The sequence below is a fragment of the Crinia signifera genome, chromosome 4 (genome assembly GCF_055691185.1).
Source record: "Crinia signifera chromosome 4, ASM5569118v1, whole genome shotgun sequence".
In the NCBI taxonomy this organism is placed as follows: Eukaryota; Metazoa; Chordata; class Amphibia; order Anura; family Myobatrachidae; genus Crinia; species Crinia signifera.
The window spans coordinates 115,752,208-115,778,153 of NC_139220.1; the positions used below are offsets into that span (position 1 = coordinate 115,752,208).

A 25,946-nucleotide genomic window follows, 5' to 3' on the forward strand; every position below is an offset into this window, starting at 1 on the left:
AATCACCCCTTTGTCAAGGTGCAAGTGGAAATCCACTTGCACCTTGACAAAGGGGTGATTAAGACCCCGAAACGTTGGTCCTTTCTTTTGCCACAATACACTTTTGAAAAACCCCATTTGAGTGCCGCCTCTTCCATTCCTCCCTCTCTCTCTCTCTCTCTCTCTCTCTCTCTCTCTATATATATATATATATATATATATATATATATATATATATACATATATATATATATATATATATATATATATATATATATATATATACTGTAGGGTCCCCCCGCCAGGAAGAACGTCAGGCAGCACTTAGTGGTCTTCGTATGTGAAATAAATGGTGTTCTTTATTTTGTCATATCGACGCTTCAAGACTCTGCAGTCTTTTCTTCAGGATTTCAAACCAAACAAATAAAGTGCAATGTGCTTACCTATATAGCAGTGTTCAGTGGCAGCAAGTTACAGACTGTCTGGACGCCGTTCTAACGGTGGGTGGCACCAGGGAGTGACTTCATAGCTCACATGGGTGTATCACCCTGAGAGTTCTGGGAGCTGTAGTTCTGTTAGCTACAAACTGCGGGGATAATAAAATATATAAATATAGAAATAAAATCTGACATTTATTATTATTTATTATTATTTATTAACAGTTTCTTATATAGCGCATACATATTCCGCAGCACTTTACAGAGTATAGTTGAACATTCACATCAGTCCCTGCCCCAGTGGAGCTTACAATCTATGTACATGCAGACATTCTAGGGTTTATTTTGTTGGAAGCCAATTGATCTACCAGTATATTTTTGGATTGTGGGCGAAAACCGGAGTACCCAGAGGAAACCCACGCAAGTATAGGGAGAAATTACAAACTCCGCACAGTGGGAATCGAACCCATGACCTCAGCACTGTGAGGCAGTAATGCTAACCATTACACCGTCCGTGATGCCTACATCACAGAAACCCTTCGCCAAAATCCACTGTAGAGCAGGGTTTACAAATACTGTACATAGTAAATGGTGCATAAAATACATAAGGGGGCACATGCGCTCCGGAAAAAAAGAACAATTTTAAATCTCACATGGCAAGTAGTTATGATTATGCAGGCAGTATGTCATATATATGTAGGAAATTACTTTGAGAAAAAAATTGTCTAACAACCCTGTTATTTCAGATGGTAAGAAACATGAAGCACGAATATGCGTTCCAGTGGATGTGATGGATACCTTTGCTTGCTTCCGCAACAGTCTACAGAAATCTAAATACTCAAGCAGAGCACTGAGACACAGCAGAAAACTACTCACTTTATTTCTCGCTTATAGCCAAGGTACAGTGATTTGTGTAATACCTCTCTCCATTCCAATCTATCCTTAAAGCCGCAGCCAGGCTCAACTTCCTTACCATACATACTACGTCCACCTCCCTCTCTTACAACCCTTTACTGGCTCCCGTTTTCTTTCCAGCATCCAATTCAAGCTTCTCATGCTATCTTATATGCCCTTTACCCGTTCCTCTCCCATTAATGTCTCTGACCTTATCTCTTATTACACTCCCACCCATCCTCTTCGCTAATGGATGCCACCCCTTCTGCCTACTGACTACTATCTCTGGAATTCTGTAGCTCTCCCTAGAATACTCTCTACAAAACCTCGCTACAAAACTTTAAACAGGGTCTCAAGACCCATTTCTTCACCAAACCTAGTCATCATCTATTCCACTCTCATTGCCTACACCATCTGTGTCACCCCTGTCTGCTCCTCCCCTTTAGAATGTAAGCTGTCACGAGCAGGGCCCTCTTCCCTCATGTTCCTTTTTTTCTCTTACTTGAACCATCTTCTACCTCATACTCCCTTCAAAGGCACCATATCCATTAGTTCTCTACCATCCATACTTATTTCCGTTTCGTCTGCTGAAGCAGATATGTTTATATCTCCTGTACTTGTTCTATACTGTCTTGAACTTCAAGTCACTGTGTTACGCTTGCCGTTAGGCACAGGGTGATGGTAACCTGGAACCGGGAATGGGAAGTTAGGCGTGAGCCCGCAGCCGGGACCGCCGGTTAGGACGGCCACAGCGAACCCTATACTAACTCTGTTGAGTACCCCGGGCAGATGACCAATCCCTGCGGGAGCTAGGCTTCACCTGTGGCCGCCGCGTTCGAAGGAGCGAGTTAGGCCCGCTCCAACCCCGATGCAGCTAGGTCTATGAATGGACAAAGGAGAAGTGATCGTCAGGGGTAACTCAAAAGGAAATACTGACTACCGGGCCTGACTGAAAGGTAACCCCTGTCTGCCGGCACCAGGCCAATAACGGGAATACGACCCAGTCGCAGACACCAGGAGAACTTAACGGGGAATCTCCAAAAGAATACAATATAATGCAAGACAGTGAATCCCCAAAACCCCCCAGCAGGAGTGGAAAGGCAGGGAAGGCCCTGCCTAGGACAGACAGGAAAGGGAAGGCACGAACAAGGGTAAAATACAGATGGAGTCAGGTTCTGAATAAGGCCCACGGCGGGGCAGGTCCGATGCCCCAGCGGGGGAGCGGAACCAGTGTGGGCACAGGCAGATCAGAGACAAAGGAGCTCGGAGGCTCCACAGAATAAACCAGGCTCCCAAGGAGCACTTACTTGACCCCCAAGATCTGCAGAGAAGCTGCACAGGTAACAGGAGAAGGCTGAGACGCTGACCTCCAACGATAGGCAGGCAGGGAGACAGGAGATCTTCCAGGAAGGGACCCAGGAGGGCTGGAGAGCGCTGGAGGATGCCAGGGACCGGGCAGGCGTATAGAAACGCTATAACCGGCGTCTGTGCCCAGCAGACGCCGGCTTCTTATTTGAATTTGGCGCCGCCTGCATGACGTCAGGCGCGCCGTACGGGTGCTGCTGCCGGGCGGAAGTTCGGGGACGTTGCCTAGCAACGCCCCGACGCCCGAGCTGACAGGGAGGCTTGGAACGCTGCTGAGCAGCGTCACCAGCCTCGCAGCCCCGCTCTCCATCCGCCGACCGTCCGGGTACTGGAGATACCGGACGGCGGCGTGTAACAGTACCCCCCCCCCTTGAGGAAGGGTTAACAAACCCTTACCCCCAGGTTTATCAGGGAACTCCCGAAAAAAAATCCTTTTGAGGTTGGGTGCATGAAGATCCCTGTCAGGAACCCATGACCTTTCCTCTGGACCGAATCCTCTCCAGTGTACCAAGAACTGCAAAGAACCTCTCACGAACTTGGAGTCCAGAATTTTCTCTACCGGGAACTCCTGTTGTCCCTGCACCATCACTGGGGAGGATCCAGCGCCACTTCTGCGAGGAAATTTTCGAGAAAAGAACACCGGCTTAAGCAGGGAGGCATGGAATGTATTGGCAATCTTAAGGGATTTGGGTAGAGACAGGCGGAAGGCTACCGGATTTACCCTCTTAATGATCCGAAAGGGACCGATAAATCGAGGCCCCAACCTCGCTGAAGGTTGGTGAAGCTTGATGTTACGGGTCGAAAGCCAGACCCAGTCACCCACTTTAAAACGACAAGGACGTCTGGACCTGTCTGCCGATCCTTTCTCCCTTAATGCGGCCTCCTTGAGAGCAACATGAATACTCCTCCAAATGACTCTAAGCCGAGAGGCCGACGACGAACCAGAGCCGGACGCTTCAGGACCTAAAGAGTTGGCTCGCGGATGGAACCCATACACTGCAAAGAATGGCGAGGTCCTGGAGGCTGAATGATGAGCATTATTATATGCAAATTCAGCAAGCGGTAAGAAACTTGCCCAATCATTCTGTAATTTGGACACAAAGCATCTCAGGTATTGTTTGAGAGACTGGTTCAATCGCTCAGTTTGTCCGTTGGACTGTGGGTGGAAAGCCGAAGTCAGACTGGTCTTAACTTTTAATGCAGTGCAAAAGAGCCTCCAAAACTGCGCCACAAATTGTGGACCGCGATCGGACACAATATCTGAGGGTAGACCGTGTAACCTAAAAATATGCTGCAGGAACAGAGTTACCAACTCCTTGGCTGATGGCAATTGTCTCAAAGCCACAAAGTGCGCCATCTTAGAAAACCTGTCTATAACGACCCAAACCACCTGACAATGAGCAGATACAGGTAATCCTACAATAAAATCCATCGCCAAGTGTGACCAGGGTCTGACAGGAATGGATAAAGGAACAAGTTCCCCGACAGGCCGCGACCTAGGGACCTTATGTTGAGCGCAACCTTGGCAGGATAATACAAACTCCCGGGTGTCTCGTGACATACCCGGCCACCAAGCAACACGGGAAAGGAGTTTCAAGGTTTTGAAGACCCCAGGATGCCCAGCCAATTTGGAATCATGAAACTCAGAAAGGACCCTGCGTCTAAGAGATGGAGGAACAAATAATTTGTTGCTGGGGGTTTGGGCCGGCGCCTGACTCTGCGCTTGACGGATGAGACCCTCCAGAGTCTGTTGGGCTCCTGCATGGATACAAGACGTGGGCACTATGGAAGTCTTGCTGACCTTGCCATCGAATTGGGGAAGAAAACACCGAGACAGTGCGTCAGCTCTGGCGTTCTTTGAGCCCGGTCTGTAAGAGATCACAAAATTAAAGCGCATGAAAAACAGCGCCCAACGAGCCTGTCGGGCGTTAAGCCTCTTAGCTGTCTCAATATATTGCAGATTCTTGTGATCCGTGAGAACGAGAATCTGATGAATTGCTCCTTCCAACCAATGGCGCCACTCATCAAAGGCCCATTTGATGGCAAGCAATTCTCTGTTTCCAACATCATAGTTGGCCTCTGCCTGAGAAAATTTTCTAGACATATACGCACAGGGATGTAAATCCAATGATTTCGGATCCCTTTGGGATAACACTGCTCCCGCCCCGACTTCGGAGGCGTCCACCTCCACAATGAAGGGAAGGTCAGGATCAGGATGCCTCAGAACCGGAGCTGAGACAAACGCTTGCTTCAGGGATTCAAAGGCCTGCACAACCTGAGGAGACCATTGAGATGGATCTGCACCCTTTTTGGTTAAAGCCACCAATGGCGCAACAATAGAAGAAAAAGAATCAATGAAACGTCTATAATAATTGGCGAAGCCAAGAAAACGTTGGATTGCCTTCAGACTGGTAGGTCGGGCCCAATCCACAACTGCTTGAAGTTTCTTGGGGTCCATTTGAAAACCCTGGGAGGAAATAATATAACCCAGAAAAGAAACCCGTGTGACTTCAAACTCACATTTTTCTAATTTGGCAAATAACTGATTTTCTCTCAGTCTTTGCAGAACCTGCCGAACCTGACTTCTATGTGATCTCAAGTCTTGTGAGAAAATCAAGATGTCGTCTAAATAAACGACTACGAAGTGGCCCAAAAAATCACGAAGGACATCATTGATAAAATCCTGAAAAACAGCGGGCGCATTGGAGAGGCCAAAGGGCATAACCAAGTACTCATAATGCCCCGTCTGAGTACTGAAAGCTGTTTTCCACTCGTCGCCTTCCTTGATCCTAATAAGATTGTATGCCCCTCTGAGATCAATCTTGGAAAAAACCGTAGCGGATCTTAACTGGTCAAAAAGTACCGTAATTAAAGGAAGGGGATAGGTGTTCTTCACCGTGATTTTGTTTAAGGCACGAAAATCAATACAAGGCCTTAAGGAACCATCCTTCTTGGCCACAAAGAAAAACCCCGCACTGAGAGGGGACTTAGACGGGCGGATGAACCCTTTTTTGAGACTCTCCTGTATGTATTCATCCATCACCTTCGTCTCTGGGATAGATAAGGCGTACAATCTACCCTTGGGTAAAGGAGAATTGGGAATTATCCTGATGGCACAATCGTACGGACGATGGGGCGGAAGACTGTCCGCTTTCCCTTTGGAAAAAACATCCGCAAAGTCCTGATAAGGGGGAGGTATCCCAGAGAGGGAGACGGAAGCCACCAAGGCCGACGTATGAAGACAATGCTGTTTACAGTAAGGACTCCACTGGGCAATCTGCGCCGAACTCCAGTCAATAATGGGATTATGTTTAACTAACCAAGGATAACCCAAAACTATGGGAACAAGAGGACAAGAAGTTAACAAAAAAGAAATATGCTCCCTATGGAATAATCCAACAGTCATCGAGACAGAGGGAGTCTGAAAAGAAATAGCCCCATTGGACAGGATATTCCCATCCAAACCCCGAAGGGTAACCAGGCCTTGGAGTTTTAAATGAGGAATGCCCAATTCCTGGGCTAAACTGATATCCAGGAAATTTCCGGCTGCACCACTATCAATAAATGCAGAACCGGAAAACTGATGTTCCTGAAAGGAAATGCTACATGGCACTAATACAGAATCGTGAGAGGAAAATAATTGCAGGCCTAAGTGAACCCTCTCTTCGTTCACCTGGCCAAGGCTTTTACTGGCCTATTGGGACAATTCTTAAGGACATGACCTTTATTGCCACAATATAAACAAAGACCGGTAACCAACCTACGAGTTCTCTCCTCTGGAGAGATACGAGTCGCCCCAATTTGCATGGGCTCGTCCATCTCCTCCGGAACGAGAGGAACATAGGGAAGAGACCGAGCTTGAGCACCCTGCTCCGACCTCCGCTCCCGGAGACGACGGTCAATCTTGATAGCCAGTTCCATCAGTTTGTCAAGGGAACTAGGTACAGGATACTGGATAAGGCTATCCTTGATGATGTCAGACAGGCCACAGCGGAACTGACTCCGTAAAGCAGGGTCATTCCAACCGCAATCATTCGACCAACGACGGAATTCTGTACAATATACTTCCGCGGGGTTCTTCCCTTGTTTAAGGGCTCGCAGGTGAGTCTCCGCGGAAGCCTCTCTATCAGGGTCATCATACAGCAACCCTAAAGAACTAAAAAAGTTGTCAACCGAGGATAAGGCTGGACTGTCAGAGGGAAGCCCAAAGGCCCAGGTCTGCGGGTCCCCCTGTAATAAAGATATCACCAGGCCTACCCGTTGCGACTCTGAACCAGAGGATTGGGGTCGAAGTCTGAAATACAACTTACAACTCTCCCTAAAGTTGAAAAAAGCCCTCCGATCCCCAGAGAACCGATCGGGCAGGTTCATCTTGGGTTCTAATACCCCTGACTCTGGAGGACGCACCCTCTGTTCCTGGAAGTTTACCTTAAGGGACAGATCCCGGACCATTTGGGTTAACCCCTGGATTTGATCCGAGAACGTCTGAGGAGTGGGATTCATAGTACACCCACGGCAATTCAAAACCAGAAATTTGTTATATAAACCTCCTTTATATAACCTGTATGGCCGGTTATAATGTTACGCTTGCCGTTAGGCACAGGGTGATGGTAACCTGGAACCGGGAATGGGAAGTTAGGCATGAGCCCGCAGCCGGGACCGCCGGTTAGGACGGCCACAGCGAACCCTATACTAACTCTGTTGAGTACCCCGGGCAGATGACCAATCCCTGCGGGAGCTAGGCTTCACCTGTGGCCGCCGCGTTCGAAGGAGCGAGTTAGGCCCGCTCCAACCCCGATGCAGCTAGGTCTATGAATGGACAAAGGAGAAGTGATCGTCAGGGGTAACTCAAAAGGAAATACTGACTACCGGGCCTGACTGAAAGGTAACCCCTGTCTGCCGGCACCAGGCCAATAACGGGAATACGACCCAGTCGCAGACACCAGGAGAACTTAACGGGGAATCTCCAAAAGAATACAATATAATGCAAGACAGTGAATCCCCAAAACCCCCCAGCAGGAGTGGAAAGGCAGGGAAGGCCCTGCCTAGGACAGACAGGAAAGGGAAGGCACGAACAAGGGTAAAATACAGATGGAGTCAGGTTCTGAATAAGGCCCACGGCGGGGCAGGTCCGATGCCCCAGCGGGGGAGCGGAACCAGTGTGGGCACAGGCAGATCAGAAACAAAGGAGCTCGGAGGCTCCACAGAATAAACCAGGCTCCCAAGGAGCACTTACTTGACCCCCAAGATCTGCAGAGAAGCTGCACAGGTAACAGGAGAAGGCTGAGACGCTGACCTCCAACGATAGGCAGGCAGGGAGACAGGAGATCTTCCAGGAAGGGACCCAGGAGGGCTGGAGAGCGCTGGAGGATGCCAGGGACCGGGCAGGCGTATAGAAACGCTATAACCGGCGTCTGTGCCCAGCAGACGCCGGCTTCTTATTTGAATTTGGCGCCGCCTGCATGACGTCAGGCGCGCCGTACGGGTGCTGCTGCCGGGCGGAAGTTCGGGGACGTTGCCTAGCAACGCCCCGACGCCCGAGCTGACAGGGAGGCTTGGAACGCTGCTGAGCAGCGTCACCAGCCTCGCAGCCCCGCTCTCCATCCGCCGACCGTCCGGGTACTGGAGATACCGGACGGCGGCGTGTAACACACTGTCTTCTTGTTTTTCTTATTTGTTTCTGCACTGTACTCATCGCCCCGCGGATCCATTATAAATAAAGGATAATACAGTATATACAGCTGTAGCCATACTCATCTTTCTATGATGAGTCATGCTGTATCAAGTGCCTGGAGATTGCTCCTTTAATTCCATTAAGATTCCTTGCAATTCCAAGAATCTTTGCAATCTGTCATGACAAATTTACAATATTTAGCACTTATCCTCATTTATTAAATACCTCATTCCCTGTAGATTGTAAATTTGCAAGTAGGGTTCTTTGTTACCAATTCTAAAGTACAAAAGAAAACAAAAGTATATATTAATAAATAAGCAGATAATTCCGGCTATTATACTGGATGCCAGGGGTTAGGGCTCAGGCAGCATTTTCCATAAATCAATATCTTTACCTTCTCCGGCAAGGATTCATGCATATATCTGCTGGTAAAATGTTTTAGGGGGATATTCAATCACCGGTGAGCATCTCCCGTCGGGGGAGATGGCCGCCGGGCCCTATTCAATGCTGTCTTACTCGACAGCATTGAGCAGGGGATCTCACAGAATGAACCTGACTTCACAAGCAGTCGGGCTGTTTCTGCCGAGAACGGCCAGGAATTGCCGAGCTCACGGCTGCAGCTCGACTATTCCCGGCCACTTCTCACGGCCACACCCCTTCTCGTCCCGGGGCAGGCGGGACATTGAGTCACGCCTGTTTGTTCTCGGTCGAGCTGACTGAGAACAGGACTGGGTCACGGCTGTCAAGCCAGCTCGATAGCCGTGACCCGCAGATTGAATACCCCCCTACAGCTGCAGACTGGTGGGAATGGAGAGGAGTGCTCAGGTACTTGCAGCCAGAGCTCTGTGGGCATTACATATGAGCATGTAGTCATTTATATATCTTTTCTGCTGTAAGAGAATGACAGCTCTTTCCAGGGAGCAGCTTGGAAGTGCTTTTGTATGAGAGTCCATTAGCCAGTGAGAACTGTGAGAGGAGGAAGGGGGTTAGGTCTCACTATGGATAGTTATTCTAGACTGTGACCATTGAGCATAATATAATACAGTGGAACAAATTTATATTATTTTTGCAAATTTGGCGCCCTTCCCTGCTTCAGATTTTTAAACAGAATTGAATATAAACAAAGACTACCTGAATAAACACAAAATTACAGTTTGATCATTAATTTATTGTAGAAAAAAGTTATCCAACAATTATATCAGCCAAGTTCCCCACTAAGGGGGTATTAAATCCTGGTTGTCAGCTGCCAAACTGTTGCGGCGACTTGGTTTTGTTTTGCTTGCCTTTCAAGTCTTCCACCTAGTCACAGTTTGAATCTATCATAATGCCTTCTGTGGAGTTTAGAACAATGTGGTGAAATATAGGCATCTCTAACTCGCCTTTTCGCCTCAACAGTTTCAATATAAATCCCTGCTCCGTATGGTTTGGTGCCATTTTGTTTAACTGCAGCGTAATAGGAGCTGTGTGGGTACCAGAACCGGGACCAGATTCATAACCGGGAGCAGAACCAGTACCAGAATTAGGACCAGGACAAGTCAGAGAATACAAATGAATCAAAATTTTGATGTGCGTAGACTGCTTCCGACAGAAAAACTGTCAAGTTCAAATTGTCGTAATCATGACTAAAAACAGTCAAAACCAATTCGGCAACATCACATTGAATAGGTTCATGCCATTTTTCTAAACTCCAACTCGACTGGTAATGGTAAAAAAAAGTCAAGAAACACACATTTTGACCATCGAGAGAAACAAGAACTAAACACTGGCAATACAGCTTTGACAGTCGGAAAAACAGAACAATGAATAGGCGAAAGCAATATGACTACTTTTCCTGTCGGAAAAGAAGAGGATCTCAACAAAACCACAAATTCGACCGGGATTGAATACCCCCCTAAATGTAATAACTGCTTGTGTCATCTTACGCAGCAACAACTGCAACCACACACTTCTGATAACTGGATGATCGGTGTTTCATATTGGTGAGGATGAATGTTGGCCCACTCTTCTTTGCCAAATTATTTTAATTCAACGACATTTGAGGCTTTCCAAGCATGAACTTCACATTTAACATCCTGCCACAACATCACATTTGGATTTAAGTTAGGATGATAATTGGACATTCTCCCTCAGAATTTTCTGTTAGAGATCTGAGGGGTAGATTTATTAAGATCGGTGAAGTGATAAATTGTTTGTTTTTTTATCACCTGCCAATCAGCTCCTACCTGTCATTTTTCAGACCAAGCCTGTAAGTTCACAGTTAGGATCTGATTGTCCGGTGATAAAAACCAGACACTACACCAAGCTTAATAAATCTGCCCCTGAATTACATATTCCATCAATTATTGAAAGTTACCCTGGTCTTTAAGCGGCAAAACATCCCCACATACTACCACAACCATGTTTGACTGTTGGTATGATGTGCTTATTGTAGAATGCTGTGTTAACTTTACACTACATGTAACAGGGTTCCACAAAGTTAATTTTTTTTGACTCATCAGTCCACAGAACATTAGTCCAAAGTCTTGGGGATGATCAGTATGTTTTTTGCAAATGTGAAACAACATGAAAGACTATATTATTAATATTTTTTACTTAAAGCTCATGATTTAACCCTTACAACAGTGGTTCCCAAACTGTGTGCCGTGGCTCCCTGGGGTGCCTCAGGACACTTGCAGGGGTGCCACGGGTTGGTGGACCAGGACCAACTCAAATTATTTATGGTCAATTATTTATGGACAAAACCAGTGCTGGTGGCTGCCAATCATAAAATGTGTGCCCTTTACCACATAACTGAACCTAAGAAGCACATTTAAACACAATCTACTTAATTTTATATTTATTTTATTGGGCCTAGGGGTGCCGTGGATACCCCGTGGATACTCTAGGGTGCCGTGATTTGAAAAAGATTGGGAACCCCTGCCTTACAAAATAATATACAATCACCTCTAGTGCAGTTCAAAGGTTGGCAGCCACTAGAGGGCAGTGATGCAACACACAATTTTATCATGATCACTAGTCAAAAAGGTTTTGGCAAGATTGATGAAGACTGTCGTTTTCTGTTAACTTTTATGTGCTGATTCAGAATATGACACTAAAATGTTCCATCATCTCACATTTATTAGATGTAAGCAAAAATATCTTAAAAACAGTAAAAAATAATTTAAAAACATACAGTGCCATCTGGAATTAAACAACAACCCTTTCTATGTTGAATTTATTTATAAAAATGGACTAAATTTTTTTTCAGTTTACGAGTGAAGGCATAGTGATTTCAAATAATCTGTACTGTTTACTTTAGTTTGGATGTATATGCGGCACAGCTGGTTCTTTGAGTGTGGTCTATGATTTATGAAATATTTTAAAATGGTGCAAAAATTTTGCACATGTAGAAAATTGCCAAATCAATTTGCTGTAGTTATGACACATTTACAGGGAAGTCACAACATTTACCAATCACTCAGAAGTTCATGCAAGGTTTTTATGTTTATTTTGGCTGCTATGTTGGTGAAGTAAGTCTGATTAAATGGATGAAGGGAAGAAAGAAGGATAGGGTGGCTTTTATGGTTCCAAAGGTCTGGTAAGAACCAACCATTGGTTGGTTCTTGGTCTAATAAAACTAGATGTATTTTCAAGAAAAAGTAGTATTTAATAACCCAATCTCCCATCCACAATAAGATCTGTGCCACATAAACCTAAATTCCTAATCATCCATCTGCAGGGGGGAAATCACTATTCCAGATAAAGAGCAAGAGTAACTTTATAAGCCCAGTTAGAGTTCCGAGCGTGACAAAACAAAAAAACCACCTACTGTAATTCAGAGAAATTACTTAGTTGGGGATTTGGCAGAAATATTAGGATCCAAGTTTCTCCAATGGAGTTTGCTTGCTAAAGACATTTACATGTTTAGAAAACAACAAAGAGCATTCCATGTTACTAATGTAGCTTTCACATCACATAAAACATTTTGAAACGTTTTGAAAAACTGTAATTTTAAATGGTATTTTAAACGGGTCTAGTGTTCATATTGCAGCAGATTACCATTTAAAAATACCGTTTAAGTGCCATTCACATCACCAGTCAAGCAGTTTAACCTCTGAACACGTTTCTACCCACAGCTTATTTCCTGGTTCAGGGAAGGGACACAAGACAAGGGACAGCCTATCACAGTGCTCTAACCTTTATTTTTTACTAAATACCATTTCAGTGCCATTCAGACAGCACAAAAAACGGCTCTGAATTGGCTTTAAAACGGGTAGGACTCTGCTTTTTAAACGTGTTGAAATACCAGTTAACTTTAAATGGTATTTCAACTATGACACTTTCACACTGCAGCCTTAAACGTTTTAAAAGGCAAAAAAACGGCAATATACCGTTTTAAAAGTGTGATGTGAAAGCTACATTAGAAATTCAAGGTTCCCTTTGCTTCTCCAAAGAGGTAAGTGGGTTGATGGATGAACTAGGGTTTCAGAATAACCCTCAAGAATGTAGATAATTCATTGTTTCTTCCAAAATGAGTGTTATTACACAATGGGAGCTCCAGACGTCAGCACCAGTTGCTCATTCAGCTTATAAAAGACACTTATGATGATAATAATAATAATAATAATAATAATAATAATAATATTTATATAGCACTTTTCTCCCAATAGGACTCAAACTGCTTTACCATTGTCTCTACAGCTCAAAATGCAAAACAAGTTTAACAGTAGATATCAGTAAAATGCTTGAGTAAATAGGTAGGTTTTTAGTCTATTTTTAAAGGATTCTACAGTGGGGGCTTTTTGCATTGTGCGGGGAAGAAAGTTCCACAGAGTTGGAGCAACAAAGTTGAAAGCTCGACCCCCAGATGAATTCAGGGAAATTCTGGGCACTGTTAGTAGTCTTTCTTCAACGGATCGTAGTAATCGAGTAGGACAGTAAGGAATATGTTGCCTCCGCACCTGTCCCTGAGGGGAGGTGTAAAGAGCGGGTGTGGCCATTCAAATGACAAGGCTCGCCACACAATGCGTCGGACTCACCGCATTTGCGGTGAACCTAGCTGTTTAAGGGGATACTCATGGAAGGTTTATTTGTAGGCCCTCAAATTGTACCTTTTTTAAAAGACAAAACCTTGAAGATAACTTAATGTGGCAGAATTAGCTGCATGGAAATGCTTATGGTGGTTATTAGGAAATAGAAAACTATATTCCGTTCATGTTGTCGATAACATTTTAAAATAGTTTTCTAGTGTAATTTTTTCAACTTGAGACTTCCTGAAATCCAACCCAAACCAGTTTCAATCTATTCTAACAAGTTTTCACTAACAATAGCAAAAAAGGTCTAATTGGCAACAATTTTACAGAAGCTTATAGTGTTACACCAAATTTCTAAAGAAGTGAAAACCATACACAGTATATAGCCTTTAGAAAGAATGAAAACTCTGAGATGGATTAAAAAGAGTAATTACTTGCTTTTTTGTGTAGTTGTGTTGTTTAATGCCAGAAGAATCTCTCATTTTTACTGTATATTTTTTATTGTTAAAGAAGAAATTGACAGTATATTATTATTAATAGCAAATTTCTAGTTGACAGTCCTGACCTGCACTCATTTGTTTCCGTTACTTATATGTCAGCACTGAAGCGCACTAAACTGACTTTCATGCTTGTGTGCTTAATGACCTTGCTGCGTTGCATGACAGCTTCCATGTGCAGCAGATATAACAAATATCCACTTTCCTGTGAGAAACCTAGCATATTTATATTGGTGTATTTCCTGCCATATTAATAAACTGCATATGAGGATTGAATACACATTATGTTTACCTCACTCTGCAAAACTCAAAAAAAATAATAATATATATATATATATATCATATATACTCAAGTATAAGCTGACTTTTTCAGCACATTTTTTATGATCAAAAGCCCCCCTCGGTTATACTCGAGTGAGGCTCCCAGACTCAGCGGAAAGACAGATGTCCAGCTCCTTCACCCCTGAAAGCCCCACAGGAGAACTGCCTGATCTCTCTGGCCTGTGTGCGCATATGTGTGACAACCAAGCAGAGAGTGGAGGGCTGGCGCAGCCCGGCTGTCTTCAGAGTGGGTCTGCGGCTCTTTGAAATCTCGCGCCAGGTCACCAGTAAATCGTTGCCTTGCGACTCTGCGCAAGATTTCAAATAGCAGTAGACCTGCTCTGAAGACAGCCGGGCTGCGGCAGCCCTCTGCTCTCTGCCTGGCCGTCACACATACACGCACAGAGGGTCCTGGGGTGCCCTGATATATGGAAAAAGAAGGGGTTTAGCAAAGAGGGGGTTCTGTGGGGATGGTCTGTGCACACTGCACACCCACTGTCCATGCTCATGCATCACACCTGTCACTCTGCTGCACAGTGATTACCAGGGGTGATATGGAGAAAATGTGTAAAATTAAGATTATTCAAGAGAGGATAAGAAAAAGATCTCCCTGGGCGGGGCAGTAGCCTTCTTATGGGTGTACTGTAGTAATTAAAAAATAACTTTTATTAAAACATTAATATTAGTCTATAGAAATCAGACTTTAAGAGACATGAAGAAAAGAGCAAACAAACAATATATATGTAGATCTCACCTTGAAGTAAAACCCCACCCAAATCTAATTCTCTGGACAAGTAATATCTGCCCCACCTGCAGTGCACATGGTTTTGTCCATCTAAGAAGGATTTTGTCAGAAAGAGTGAACTAGAATAAGGCCCTGAGTCTCAGTGAATGCGTGGGTGAGCGTACCCCAGGTGCATCACAAGTGTGTGAAATATAGGGAGGCAGGTTTCTGCTGTCAGGGGTGATATGGAGTCAGCAGAGCAGCCAGACATGCACCTTCCAGGAGGCTGGGTGTGCTGGGTGTTGTGGTACTTCAGAGGACCAGAGCAGGTGAGTCCCATCCTAGGCTTATACTCATGTTAGTAAGTTTACCCAGTTTTTTTGTAGTAAAATTAGATGCCTCGATTTATATTCTATTAGGGTCGACTTTATATATATATATATATATATTTTTTTTTCACATGGTTAAATGTACTGTTTACTTTTTAGGGTTAAATGCACAAGACAAGCCAAGAAGTCCATACACATCCTATGGGAAAGTAGGCTTTTCTGCTGGTGCATTGCAAGCTCACCGTCCTGTCCCTCCTGACTTGTCCGAAGAAAAGTTTCTCTCTCTGCATTCTATTGCAAGCAAGCCTATCCCTCCCTCACAGCTCTCAGTTGTTATTGCTTCATATGACAAGACTATCGGTAAGGCATTTATTCTTTCATTGATAATTGTCACCCACTACTGTGCTAGATCAATTAATCTGTGGGCTGGGGATTAATGACTTCAGGACTCAATAAGTAATGCAAAGCTGGACAATGACAGCATAATATTCCCAAATATATCAAGTTAATTTCATTTTTTTGATGGGAGGGATGAGGGTGTCACAACCAACAAGTCGTGTTACCTGAGGGAACGATTAGTATGCATGTGGGCTTGCTCATTAAATCAGTCATCCTGTCACTGCTAAAGAATTCTGCTTCACAACCAAAGCTGTACTTTGTAAGCCCAGACACTGCTGCTTGTCATAGTGTGGCATGCACCTGCCAATATATCATTTATCATTTACTGGCATATTCATTTATTTGCAAATTTATTTTAAGACAAACACATGGCAGGTTACCCTGATAACGAAAGGTTTTATAAAGAAATGCAACCCTTGATGACCAGTGTAACATAGATTCACCTCTAATTTACATATTATATGTTTGTTTTCGATATTGTGAGAATAGTTTTTGTCACTTTTTGATTATAAGCAGAACTGTTCTGTAACATACCTTTGTTTTCCTAGTGTTATGGAACGTAACTGGGGTGTCCAATCAAGTGCATTCATTTCAATCACCAGTTTGCAAAATGCTTAATCTTGGGATCCTTTAGATTCCCGGGATTGAACCACTCTAAAATATGTGCCTTTATGTAATTAACCCCCCCCCTCCCCCCAAACCGGCTACCCGCAGATTTACTTACATGGGCTGGATGGTGCGGCGGGTGGGGAGGTGTGGTAGGGAGCGGTTTGGCAGGCGTGGAGGTGTCGACATGCGGCCGGGAGCAGTGCGGGGGTTGGAGAGGTAATGCAGTCCGAAGTGCTACATTCATAGAGATGCCATAGGCAGGCTGTGCAATGTGACCTCTGACATCACATCACGCTGTGCAGAGCGGTACAGCCGGGGCAGAAGCAGCTGAGCAGCGTCTGAGCACATGTTTTGATGCAAATGCATTAGATTGTGCATTCTCAGGCTAATCCCAGGATTGGAAGCTCCAATCCTGGGATTCAAATCATGGCGATTTTAGGGCCAATCCCAGGGATCCCACCGATCCGGGTACTGGCCACCCTAAACCTAACATTATAGTGGGTAGGTTAGAGCATATTCTCTTTATGGCAGCATTGGTGTTTTACATTAACTAACAATGTGATGGGATTAAATGTAATGTTATACAGGGACTAATGTTTCCTTACATGTCTTTGTACTGCACACAAACTACTGTGACTGATATTGTTGTTAAAGTATCATAAAGTCCTTTTTCTTTCATTTATTCATTTTGGAAAAAAGAAATTCTTCATTCAGACAGACAGCAAAGCCTTAAAGCCCAAGCTCTCCATGAGCTTGGCAATCTTCACCTGTACACTGGAAATAAAAGGTAATGTTTAATAAATTAATTTGTGTCTTGTCAACATCTGTAATTATTGCATTATGTACAGGAAGTGCCAAGAAATCTATTTCATGTTCGGTCCTCTCAGTTGTGATGTTTAACTATAACTGAGCACTGTCAACTGTTTCTGAGTAGAAATTGTACATCACATACAGATGTGTCCACGTACATCTAGCTCCTTTCGCATTAAACAGCCCCTCTCGTGGCGCGACTCGCTGGGTGTCTTTTTTGTGACTATCTCCATAAAAATGCATCGTATTCGTAAAACAGAGGCACACAATCAGCTTCTGCTGATGAAAGTATTTGTAATGCGGGATTAAAGTTCCCCATTAAATTAGATTTTTTTTGCTTGCTCTTTGTACATATAATCCAGTATACAGTATATGTGGTTTAACAGTGGAAAGCAGGTGAATCAAAATAACAAATAGCCAGATGCCTCAACCCCAGGATCTGCCATAGGTGTACCAGGGTACTCACTAAGGAATGTTCTGGATTGCTGTAGACAACATTTCCAATACTTTACATTGGAATGCTCATGCTTAGCAAATGCATAAGCTACCTAGAGATCCTTGAACTCGTTGGCATATAATCAGAGGCTTAATTTGTGGCTAACCAATGCCTTGCAAGAAAAATTTCACTAACTGCAAACTGCCTCTACAAGTAAATCTTTAGTTCCTCAACAGATCTGGAGATTTATTGGAAAGTTTTGATCTTGAAATAAGTTTCTAGATTTTTCTGCCGTACTCTTCCTCCCCTTTCATCCACTGCCTCTCTGCCATTCACAAAGCCTTCAAAGCAAGTATAAGCTTTCACATTTGCATTATATATATATATATATATATATATATATATATATATATATATATATTACACACTAAACATTGGCACTCACCTTTCCTAGTTTTGGGGTGCCCTATGGCTTGTGACCACATTGTTTAAACAGAAATTGTAGGGGCTCTGCACTCACTAAATATATATTTATATATATATATATATATATATATGTGTATGTATATATATATATATATATATATATATATATATATAAAGGTGCTCATCTGCTCATCTCTGGATTTGTGATCACATTAGTGATGACTTTGCTTGTGTTTTGTACCTCTGCAATGTTGCTGCACGTGTGCGGTCTGCTGTAACTTTATGGGGACCTGCAACAATTTTTATTGCCTAGGATCTGGGGTGGGGACGGGACGTAACCAAGTCTGCCTTAGTGTTACGCCATGTGCTATAGTGCTTAAAGTACCAGTGCTGGCACCATCAGATGCACAGCACCATTCACACAAGGCACAGACCAGCTTGAACTCCACTTAATTCTCATGGAAGCTTCCAAAACGGCACACCACCTGACCGTTGAACACTTACACTGTGCTCCACTACACTACCTAGGGCAGGTGGCATATAGGGCCTGATTCTAGTTCACTTGCTAAAGCAAATTCACTCTCCAATTCACAAAACCATGTTCACTGCAAGTGGGGCAGATGTAACATATTGGACGCTGGGCGTTCTCAGGCTAATGAGGCCATAAAGGGGTTGCGGGGTGCGGGCAGCTGACATGACTAGATGTCAGCTGCCCGCCAATTTCCTTCCTAGCGTGCATGCATATGTAAGTGACTTGAAAGTCACTTTTATACGCGTGCATCTTCCACCTCTTTCGATGGTCAGCAAACCCCTGCGTGCGAATTTCCCTTGCGAATGGGTTGCGCAGCCTTGCAAATCAAACAGAATAACCCCCTATGTGTAGTCCATGGGTTGTTGATTCACCAGACCTACAGATATGTCTGTAAGATATGTTGGCATCATCTGTGCTACAGGGCCGATACGTTGTGTCTGTACACCCTCTGACAACCTACAGTACAGATATATCACCTGGGCTGCTGTCAGTGAGGAAGGGATGGGCTGCTGTCAGTGAGGCAGGGATGGGCTGCTGTCAGTGAGGCCGGGATGGGCTGCTGTCCATGAGGCAGGGATGTACTGCTGTCAGTGAGGTAGGGATACGCTGCTGTCATTGAGGCAGGTATGTGCTGCTGTCAGTGAGGTAGGGATACACTGCTGTCAGTGAGGCAGGGATGTGCTGCTGTCAGGAAGACAGAGATGTGATGCTGTCAGGGATACAGGGATGCACTGCTGATAATGAGGCAGAGGTATGCTGCTTTTCTGTGTGTATTGTCTCTATGAGAGATGGTATTGTTTACAGTTGGATGTGTGTAGAGATGTTAGTGTGCCATAATGATTAGTATCACTGCCTCACAGCACTGAGGTCATGGGTTTGATTCCCATCATGGCCCTAACTGTGCAGAGTTTGTATGTTCTCCCCGTGTTTGTGTGTGTTTACTCTGGGTTCTCCGGTTTCCTGCCACAATCCAGAAATATACTGGTAGGTCAATTAGCGTCCAAGAAAATTAACCCTAGAATGTCTGCAGCTGTGTGACCCGGACTACATTGCTGTCACTTCTAGTATGTACTATGTACACACCCCCTGTACTGTGCTTAATATACACTGTGTAATACACTCCCTGTACTGTACCTTATATATATATACTGTGTATAAACCCCCCCCCCTGTACTGTACCTTATATATACATATACTGTGTATACACCCTATGTGCCATATATGTACTGTGTATACACCCCCTGCACTGTACCTTATATATAGTGTATACACCCCCCCCTGTACTGTACCTCATATATACTGTGTAATACACCCCATGTGCCTTATATATACTGTGTATACACCCCCTGTACCTTAGATATACTCCCCGGCTGTGCGTTCCACACTCAGGAAGGGAATATTTTTCCATAGTCTCTGTCCGGCAATAGCAGGTAATGGCACCTACTATACAGGGGGAGTAGGGAGTAGCCTGTGGTGTCATACTATACAGGGTGAGTAGCCTGTGGTGTCCTGTTATATAGAGAAAGCAGCATATAGTGTCCTACTATGCAGGCAAAGGGGCCTGTGGTGTCCCTACTATACAGGAGGAGCAGGCTGTGGTGTCCTACTATACAGGGGGAGCAATCTGTGGTGTGTCCTGCTATACAGGGGGACCAGCCTGTAGTGTGTCCTTCTATATAGGGGAAGCTGGGCGTTCTCATGGTAATGAGGCGGTGATGCAGGGGGCAGGCAACTGACATCACGATGTCAGCTGCCCGCCCATATCCATGCCAGCGTGCATGCATATGGAAGTGACTTAAAAGTCACTTATATATGCATGTACCTTCCACATCTTTCGATGGTCGCCGACCATCGAAAGATGTGGATGGTTACCCGCAGCATGCTAATGGATGTTTATGCTAAACATCCATTTACAGCCTGTGTGGGTAAACCCGCACTTCGAGGGGGGCACTTGTGGGCATTCATTCGCCGGGCGGGGTTTGGTGGACTCGCAAGGCTGCAAATTCACAGCCTTGCGAATCAACCAGAATAAACCCCTTAGATTCTTAGATAGTGTGGAGGCCACGCCCACCTTTACAAGTAGGGCACACCCACTTCACGAGGCCACACCCACCTTTCCCGGGAGCGGGTGCGCCTTCTGTGCGCGTAATACTTACTAGAGGGGCATCTCCAGGAATCGATGATGAGCAAGGTGGCAACCCTAGACATGCCTGATGTGTAGGCCCTGTAACTCCTCACACTGCTCATAAAGGAGTTTGGCTAAACGTAAAATACTTCAATAATATACAAAAGAGAAAAAAAAAAAACTCTGCATTCATAACATGAACAGAGCTGTGATCCTGGGGGTCCAATTGTTCCTGCCTTTTCTAATATCAGTTAGCTAGTAACTATCTGATGGATATTTTACCTCAGACATTGTATTAGCTCATATAATCTGCTTTGCATCTCATATTCATCAACAAAGATGTTCTCCATTGTGACTGTCATATTTATCTCGTGATTCCAGTTGCAACTGTCATTGTCATTTACCAAATCCAGCAGCATCATTTACAAGATTTATTTTTTCTAGTTTCTTTGCTTCTTATTGGCATGTATTATTGTGACATATTTTTCTTTTATGAGTTATGTACATTTATAATGGTTTGGAAATTCAAATCAGCGTTTTGTTGTTTTATGATTTCAAGGTCATCAGCTCATCATAATTCTGTATAGCCGAGCTTTGTTCTTCTATTTACATGCAGTACAGACCTTCGCACAGGGCCATTTCAGCGTAATCCAGTCTGCATGTAGCACATCTGCGCTTGCCTTATCCATTTTCTAAAGGATTTACTGCACTTGCTCAGTTATGTAAGTAAACACTAACGCATTCTCAGCGTTCTGCAGGGCCGATTCAGCCCTCTTTGTATGGGCTGCAAATTTGCAGCCTCAATTAACTAACGACTGTGCATGTGCACGGTAAGCTGTGCGCATGCATGAGCTGTCTGGCTGAAGGCAGCGAGTGAAGGATAGCCTACACTTGCAGCTCTCAAGGTGATTGACACCCTGCCGGCGGTTTTTGTTGGCATTCCCCAGAAGACACAGGTGTTCCCGGACCATTGGAGGGAAGTCCGCTGTAGTCATCAGCGCCATAGGGATTCCTGGCTCGCTCAGCACTGCGAGCAGGGGGAAAATAAGTAGATGCTAAATGATTCCATGTGTACAGCTGCGTATGAAGCAGCTGTGTACAGGGACGGGGAATTGTGTGTGTGTGTGTGTGTGTGTGTGTGGGGGGGCTACTCTGAATGCGAGCAGGTCTGAATCATGCCCTACATGATGCTGAATGCCAATTAGTGGGGGATAAAAAGCTACAGATTTAGGTAGCTACAGACAATAATCTACGTAATACATACAGTATGTTGCCCTATACTGTACAGGACTGTGGTGTATTCTCTACAGTACATGTAATGTTTTTTATCTGGTACATTAGGATTCATGCACTACCAGTATTAACTCTCAAACATGCCTCCTCGTATTGCCATGAAGTGGCTACGCATGTACTCTGTTCTGATTGGAAAGTCTAACAATTGGGAGATATAATACATTGGGGCAGATGTATTAAGCCTTGTAAAGTGATAAAGTGTAAAGTGATCCACAGCCAATCAACTCCCGTAATTTTTTAAACACAGCTGATTGGCTAGTGCTATATCACCTTCCTTCCACTTTATAACACTTTACCAGGCTTAATAAATCTTCTTCATTATGACTTATAGTTCAAGATTAAATAAAGATTAAAAAGCATTAATCTGTAATTTTATTTATGTTGCTGATGGTTTTTCCTGTTTTTCTTTATGGTGTCAATGTCAACCTGCACTCGTCAATGCTTCGGGCACAGTTATTTTCTCTCTCTATGCCCCAGCATACCTCCTAACTGTCCCATTTTTCCCCAACGTGTCTATTCCTGCAGCCTGACGGGTTTGGGCCACTAGCCATGCCCCAAAATGTCGGGCACGCTCAGACTCAATGTTGGGAGGTATGCCACTGGAATGGTATGGACAAGTCGGTTTAAAAAAAAATCATGAAATTCTCATTTCAACCTTTTTCCATGTCGACTATGTTCGACCTAATGCATGTCGACCCTTTTCATGTGACAACCTTCTGCCTATCGACCAATAGTGGTCAACCTTTTGACTGTCGACCTAGACACTGTAAATTTTATGACCAAATACCCTAATTTCCACTGTATCTGCTTTCTCTTGCCTACTTTGTAATTATTATATTACGCTAGGGTGTGGAATTTTCCCAAATTTCTTTCTTCCTCTGCTTCATTTTCAAGCACAACTATGTTACATATAGCTAAATATCACGTGGTACCTTCTATTATACATGTTGTTAATAAAGTAATCATTCATTTTACATGTCATAGGTTTCCATGGAGTGCACCCTGATTATGGCCTTTATTCAGATCTGATCGCAGTACAAATTTGTTCTCAAAATGGACAAAACCATGTGCACTGCAGGTGGGGCACATGTGCAGAGAGAGATAAATTTGGGTGGGGTGTTAAAACTGAATTCTAAATTGCAGTGTAAAAATAAAGCAGCCAATATTTACAGTGCATAGAAACAAAATAACTCACCCAAAATCTAACTCTATCTATACATGTTACATCTGCCCCACCTGCATTGCACATGGTTTTGCCCATTTTGAGAACAAATTTGTACTGCAATCAGATCTGAATAAGGGCCTATGTTTATATTGCTTTTGTCAGAATATCAGTTTAATGTGTAATCATATTTTACTACCTAGAGTTGATTTGAGCACAAATGAGTAGATGGGTGATACAGTATCTCTGTCTCTTACCGAGATACAGAGATATGTAGGGGGCGCAATGAGTGAGCTGCCTCACTTAAAATGGCTGCTGCAAATGAAACAGGTCTAATCAAAACCTGTAATGGAGTACTAAGAAAAAACAAAGATAGCAGCGCCCAAAAAATTAAAGAAATACAAAATATACTAACGATGGGATTGACTTCACAATACATTTATATCAATGCTTAATGAAACTGGTACATTTTTAATAAAGAATTCATGGGTGTATAAAACACATAAAATATGTCTAGACGTAATGCTCTCAGATAAAATTATTTGCAGCACTAGTTGACAAAGTCCCTTCCTATAAATGCCTGGAATATTTGTGATTGATACGAAATCCCGGCCGTCGGAATTCCGGCGTTCAAAATCCTGACGCCAGTATCCCGACCGCCGAAATCCCGACAAGGGGGGCACGTGGATCCCCCCCTTGCAGGCCCGGTGCCTCGCTACACTCGGCACACTAATTTATTCTCCCTCTACGGGTGTCGTGGACACCCACGGAGGGAGAATGTGTCGGGATTTCGGCGGTTGGTATTCTGAACGCAGGGATTCCCGACCGCCGGGATTATAACTGCATCCCGGAATATTTAATGGCTGTCTTTAGGGCTGTATATTTGCCATCCGCCTTGTGAGGAATAGGGTCCCAATTGTCCTGCAGACCATTTGAATGAAACCATTCAAATGGTCTGCAGAACAATTGGGACCCTATTCCTCACCAGGTGGATGGTAAATATACAGCCCTAAAGACAGCCATTAAATATTCCAGGCATTTATAGGAAGGGACTTTGTCAACTACTGTAGTGCTGCCAATTATTTTATCTGAGAGCATTACGTCTAGACATATTTTATGTGTTTTATATACCCAGGAATTTTTTTTATTTTTTGTAAAGTAAATCCCATCGTTAGTTAATTTTTTATATTTTTATTCCTTTAATTTTTTGGGCGCTGCTATCTTTGTTTTTTCTTGAGCACAAATGAATATATTTTAAAATCAGGTTTTGACAATACAACAGATAAAAATACTTGTCCCTAATTCTTGCAGATCTCATAAGGGAAAAATCAATGTAGAAATTCTTCAAGATATAATTAGATTCTGTACTATTGAAGTAAATAATCATCTGGATAATGCTAACATTATCCACATATCTCATGTTATCCAGAGCATAGTGTATATGCTACTAGATTGTTGATCTGAGGTTAAGCATTGTTATCTGTGCATGTGTGCACTAAATTTTCCCTATAGTGACATATTTTGATGCATTTTCTATGTTGCAGAGCTGCTTTCAAATGCTGGTGTCAGGCCCTTGATGAAACGCTCAACATGTCTGATACTCTTAATTCATGGCAAGGGCTTGATAGCTCCCCAGACAGCATAAGCGATGGAAGATCTAAAGATTACTGTGAGAAATTTGTCTCCCGGGCAGGAATTTGGGGCTGTTTGCTGGCTGCCGTCATCACTGCTAAAATGTCTCGGTAAGTATTGAGGAAAAAAACAGCTTGATTTATTTTTATTTATCACGTAATGTTTAGAGCCCAGAGGGGAGCAATAAAAGCTTCTCTGGTACATACTGGAAAAATAAAGTATTACAGTGCAGGAAGGGAAAACTTCTCTGCAGCAGAAAATATTTTTTCAGAAAACTACATAGACATTATTTGGATTTACACTTACACTTCAAAGAAACAAAGTCACTTTTCTTGCTCTAAAACACTATCTACTGTATAGAATAACACTACATGACCACTACCAGTATGTAAGATAACATCCAGCATCTCCTGGATATAGCTCCCAACATTGAGCCTGTGGGAGGAGCGACGCTTTGCACTCCGGAGGCGCGCGCCCAAAATTTTGGGGGCATGGCCTGACAACAAGGGGCATGGCCTATTGCTGCGAGGTCACGCCCCCCTGTTTTGCCACCTTGGGGGCATGGCTAGTGGCTCTGGGAGCTGCTGGCTATGTTTCCCAGCCCATCAGGCTGCAGGAATAGACGCTGTGCGCATGCACAGGGAATAGGGGGGGACGACTCCCAACTGCCCCCCCCCCCCCCCCCCCCCCCCCACGGGACACTGCCGGCCCCGGAAAAGACGCAGGAACATCCCAAAAAAATAAGAGGTTCCCCCGAAAAACTGGACAGTTGGGATGTATGTAAGAGCACCTGCATTGGCATGACTTAATCCCCATAGGTTAATATCTACCACTTTTCAAAACTATGGCAAATATGTTGGTGTACAGTGCTTGCCTCTTGCCTGCCTTCATGGATACGATGTGTTATCATTCATACCCAACAAATGTCTCGTTAATTGCACACTGTCCTGCTGTCCTTCCTGCAGGTTGCAGTGTCCCATGGGATACCGCTGGTGATCGCTCAAGTCAGTTCAGGGAAGGGAGCCGGGGTCTGCGCAGCTGCTCAGGGAGCGCTAGGCAACCCCCTAAAATTATGCAAACATGTGTCACGGAGCTCAGCCCATCCGCTCTACCCAAGTCCCTGCTCCCTCTGCCTTCGCTCCCGCCCCTTTCGGCGCTCACGGGACGATGGTGCTATAACGCTTTATGACACTACTCTCGATTATTTGGCGATTCAGTAGTCACTACAACAGTGGTTCCCAAACGTTCTTAAATAACCGCACCCTAAAATATCAGTACTTTATGGCACTT

The 25,946-nt window shown here is 44.1% G+C and overlaps 1 protein-coding gene across 2 annotated transcripts in view; it reads left to right on the plus strand.

Moving 5' to 3' along the window:
- The window catches only part of CFAP54 (cilia and flagella associated protein 54), a 341,833-nt gene that overhangs the window by 205,516 nt on the left and 110,371 nt on the right, over window positions 1-25,946 (plus strand). For both annotated transcript variants that reach the window (XM_083182295.1, XM_083182296.1), the window contains exons 41-44: window positions 1,163-1,315; window positions 15,392-15,592; window positions 16,940-17,027; window positions 24,569-24,766. In XM_083182295.1, coding sequence (XP_083038421.1) covers window positions 1,163-1,315; window positions 15,392-15,592; window positions 16,940-17,027; window positions 24,569-24,766 — 640 coding nt within the window. The remainder of the gene's footprint in view (window positions 1-1,162; window positions 1,316-15,391; window positions 15,593-16,939; window positions 17,028-24,568; window positions 24,767-25,946) is intronic.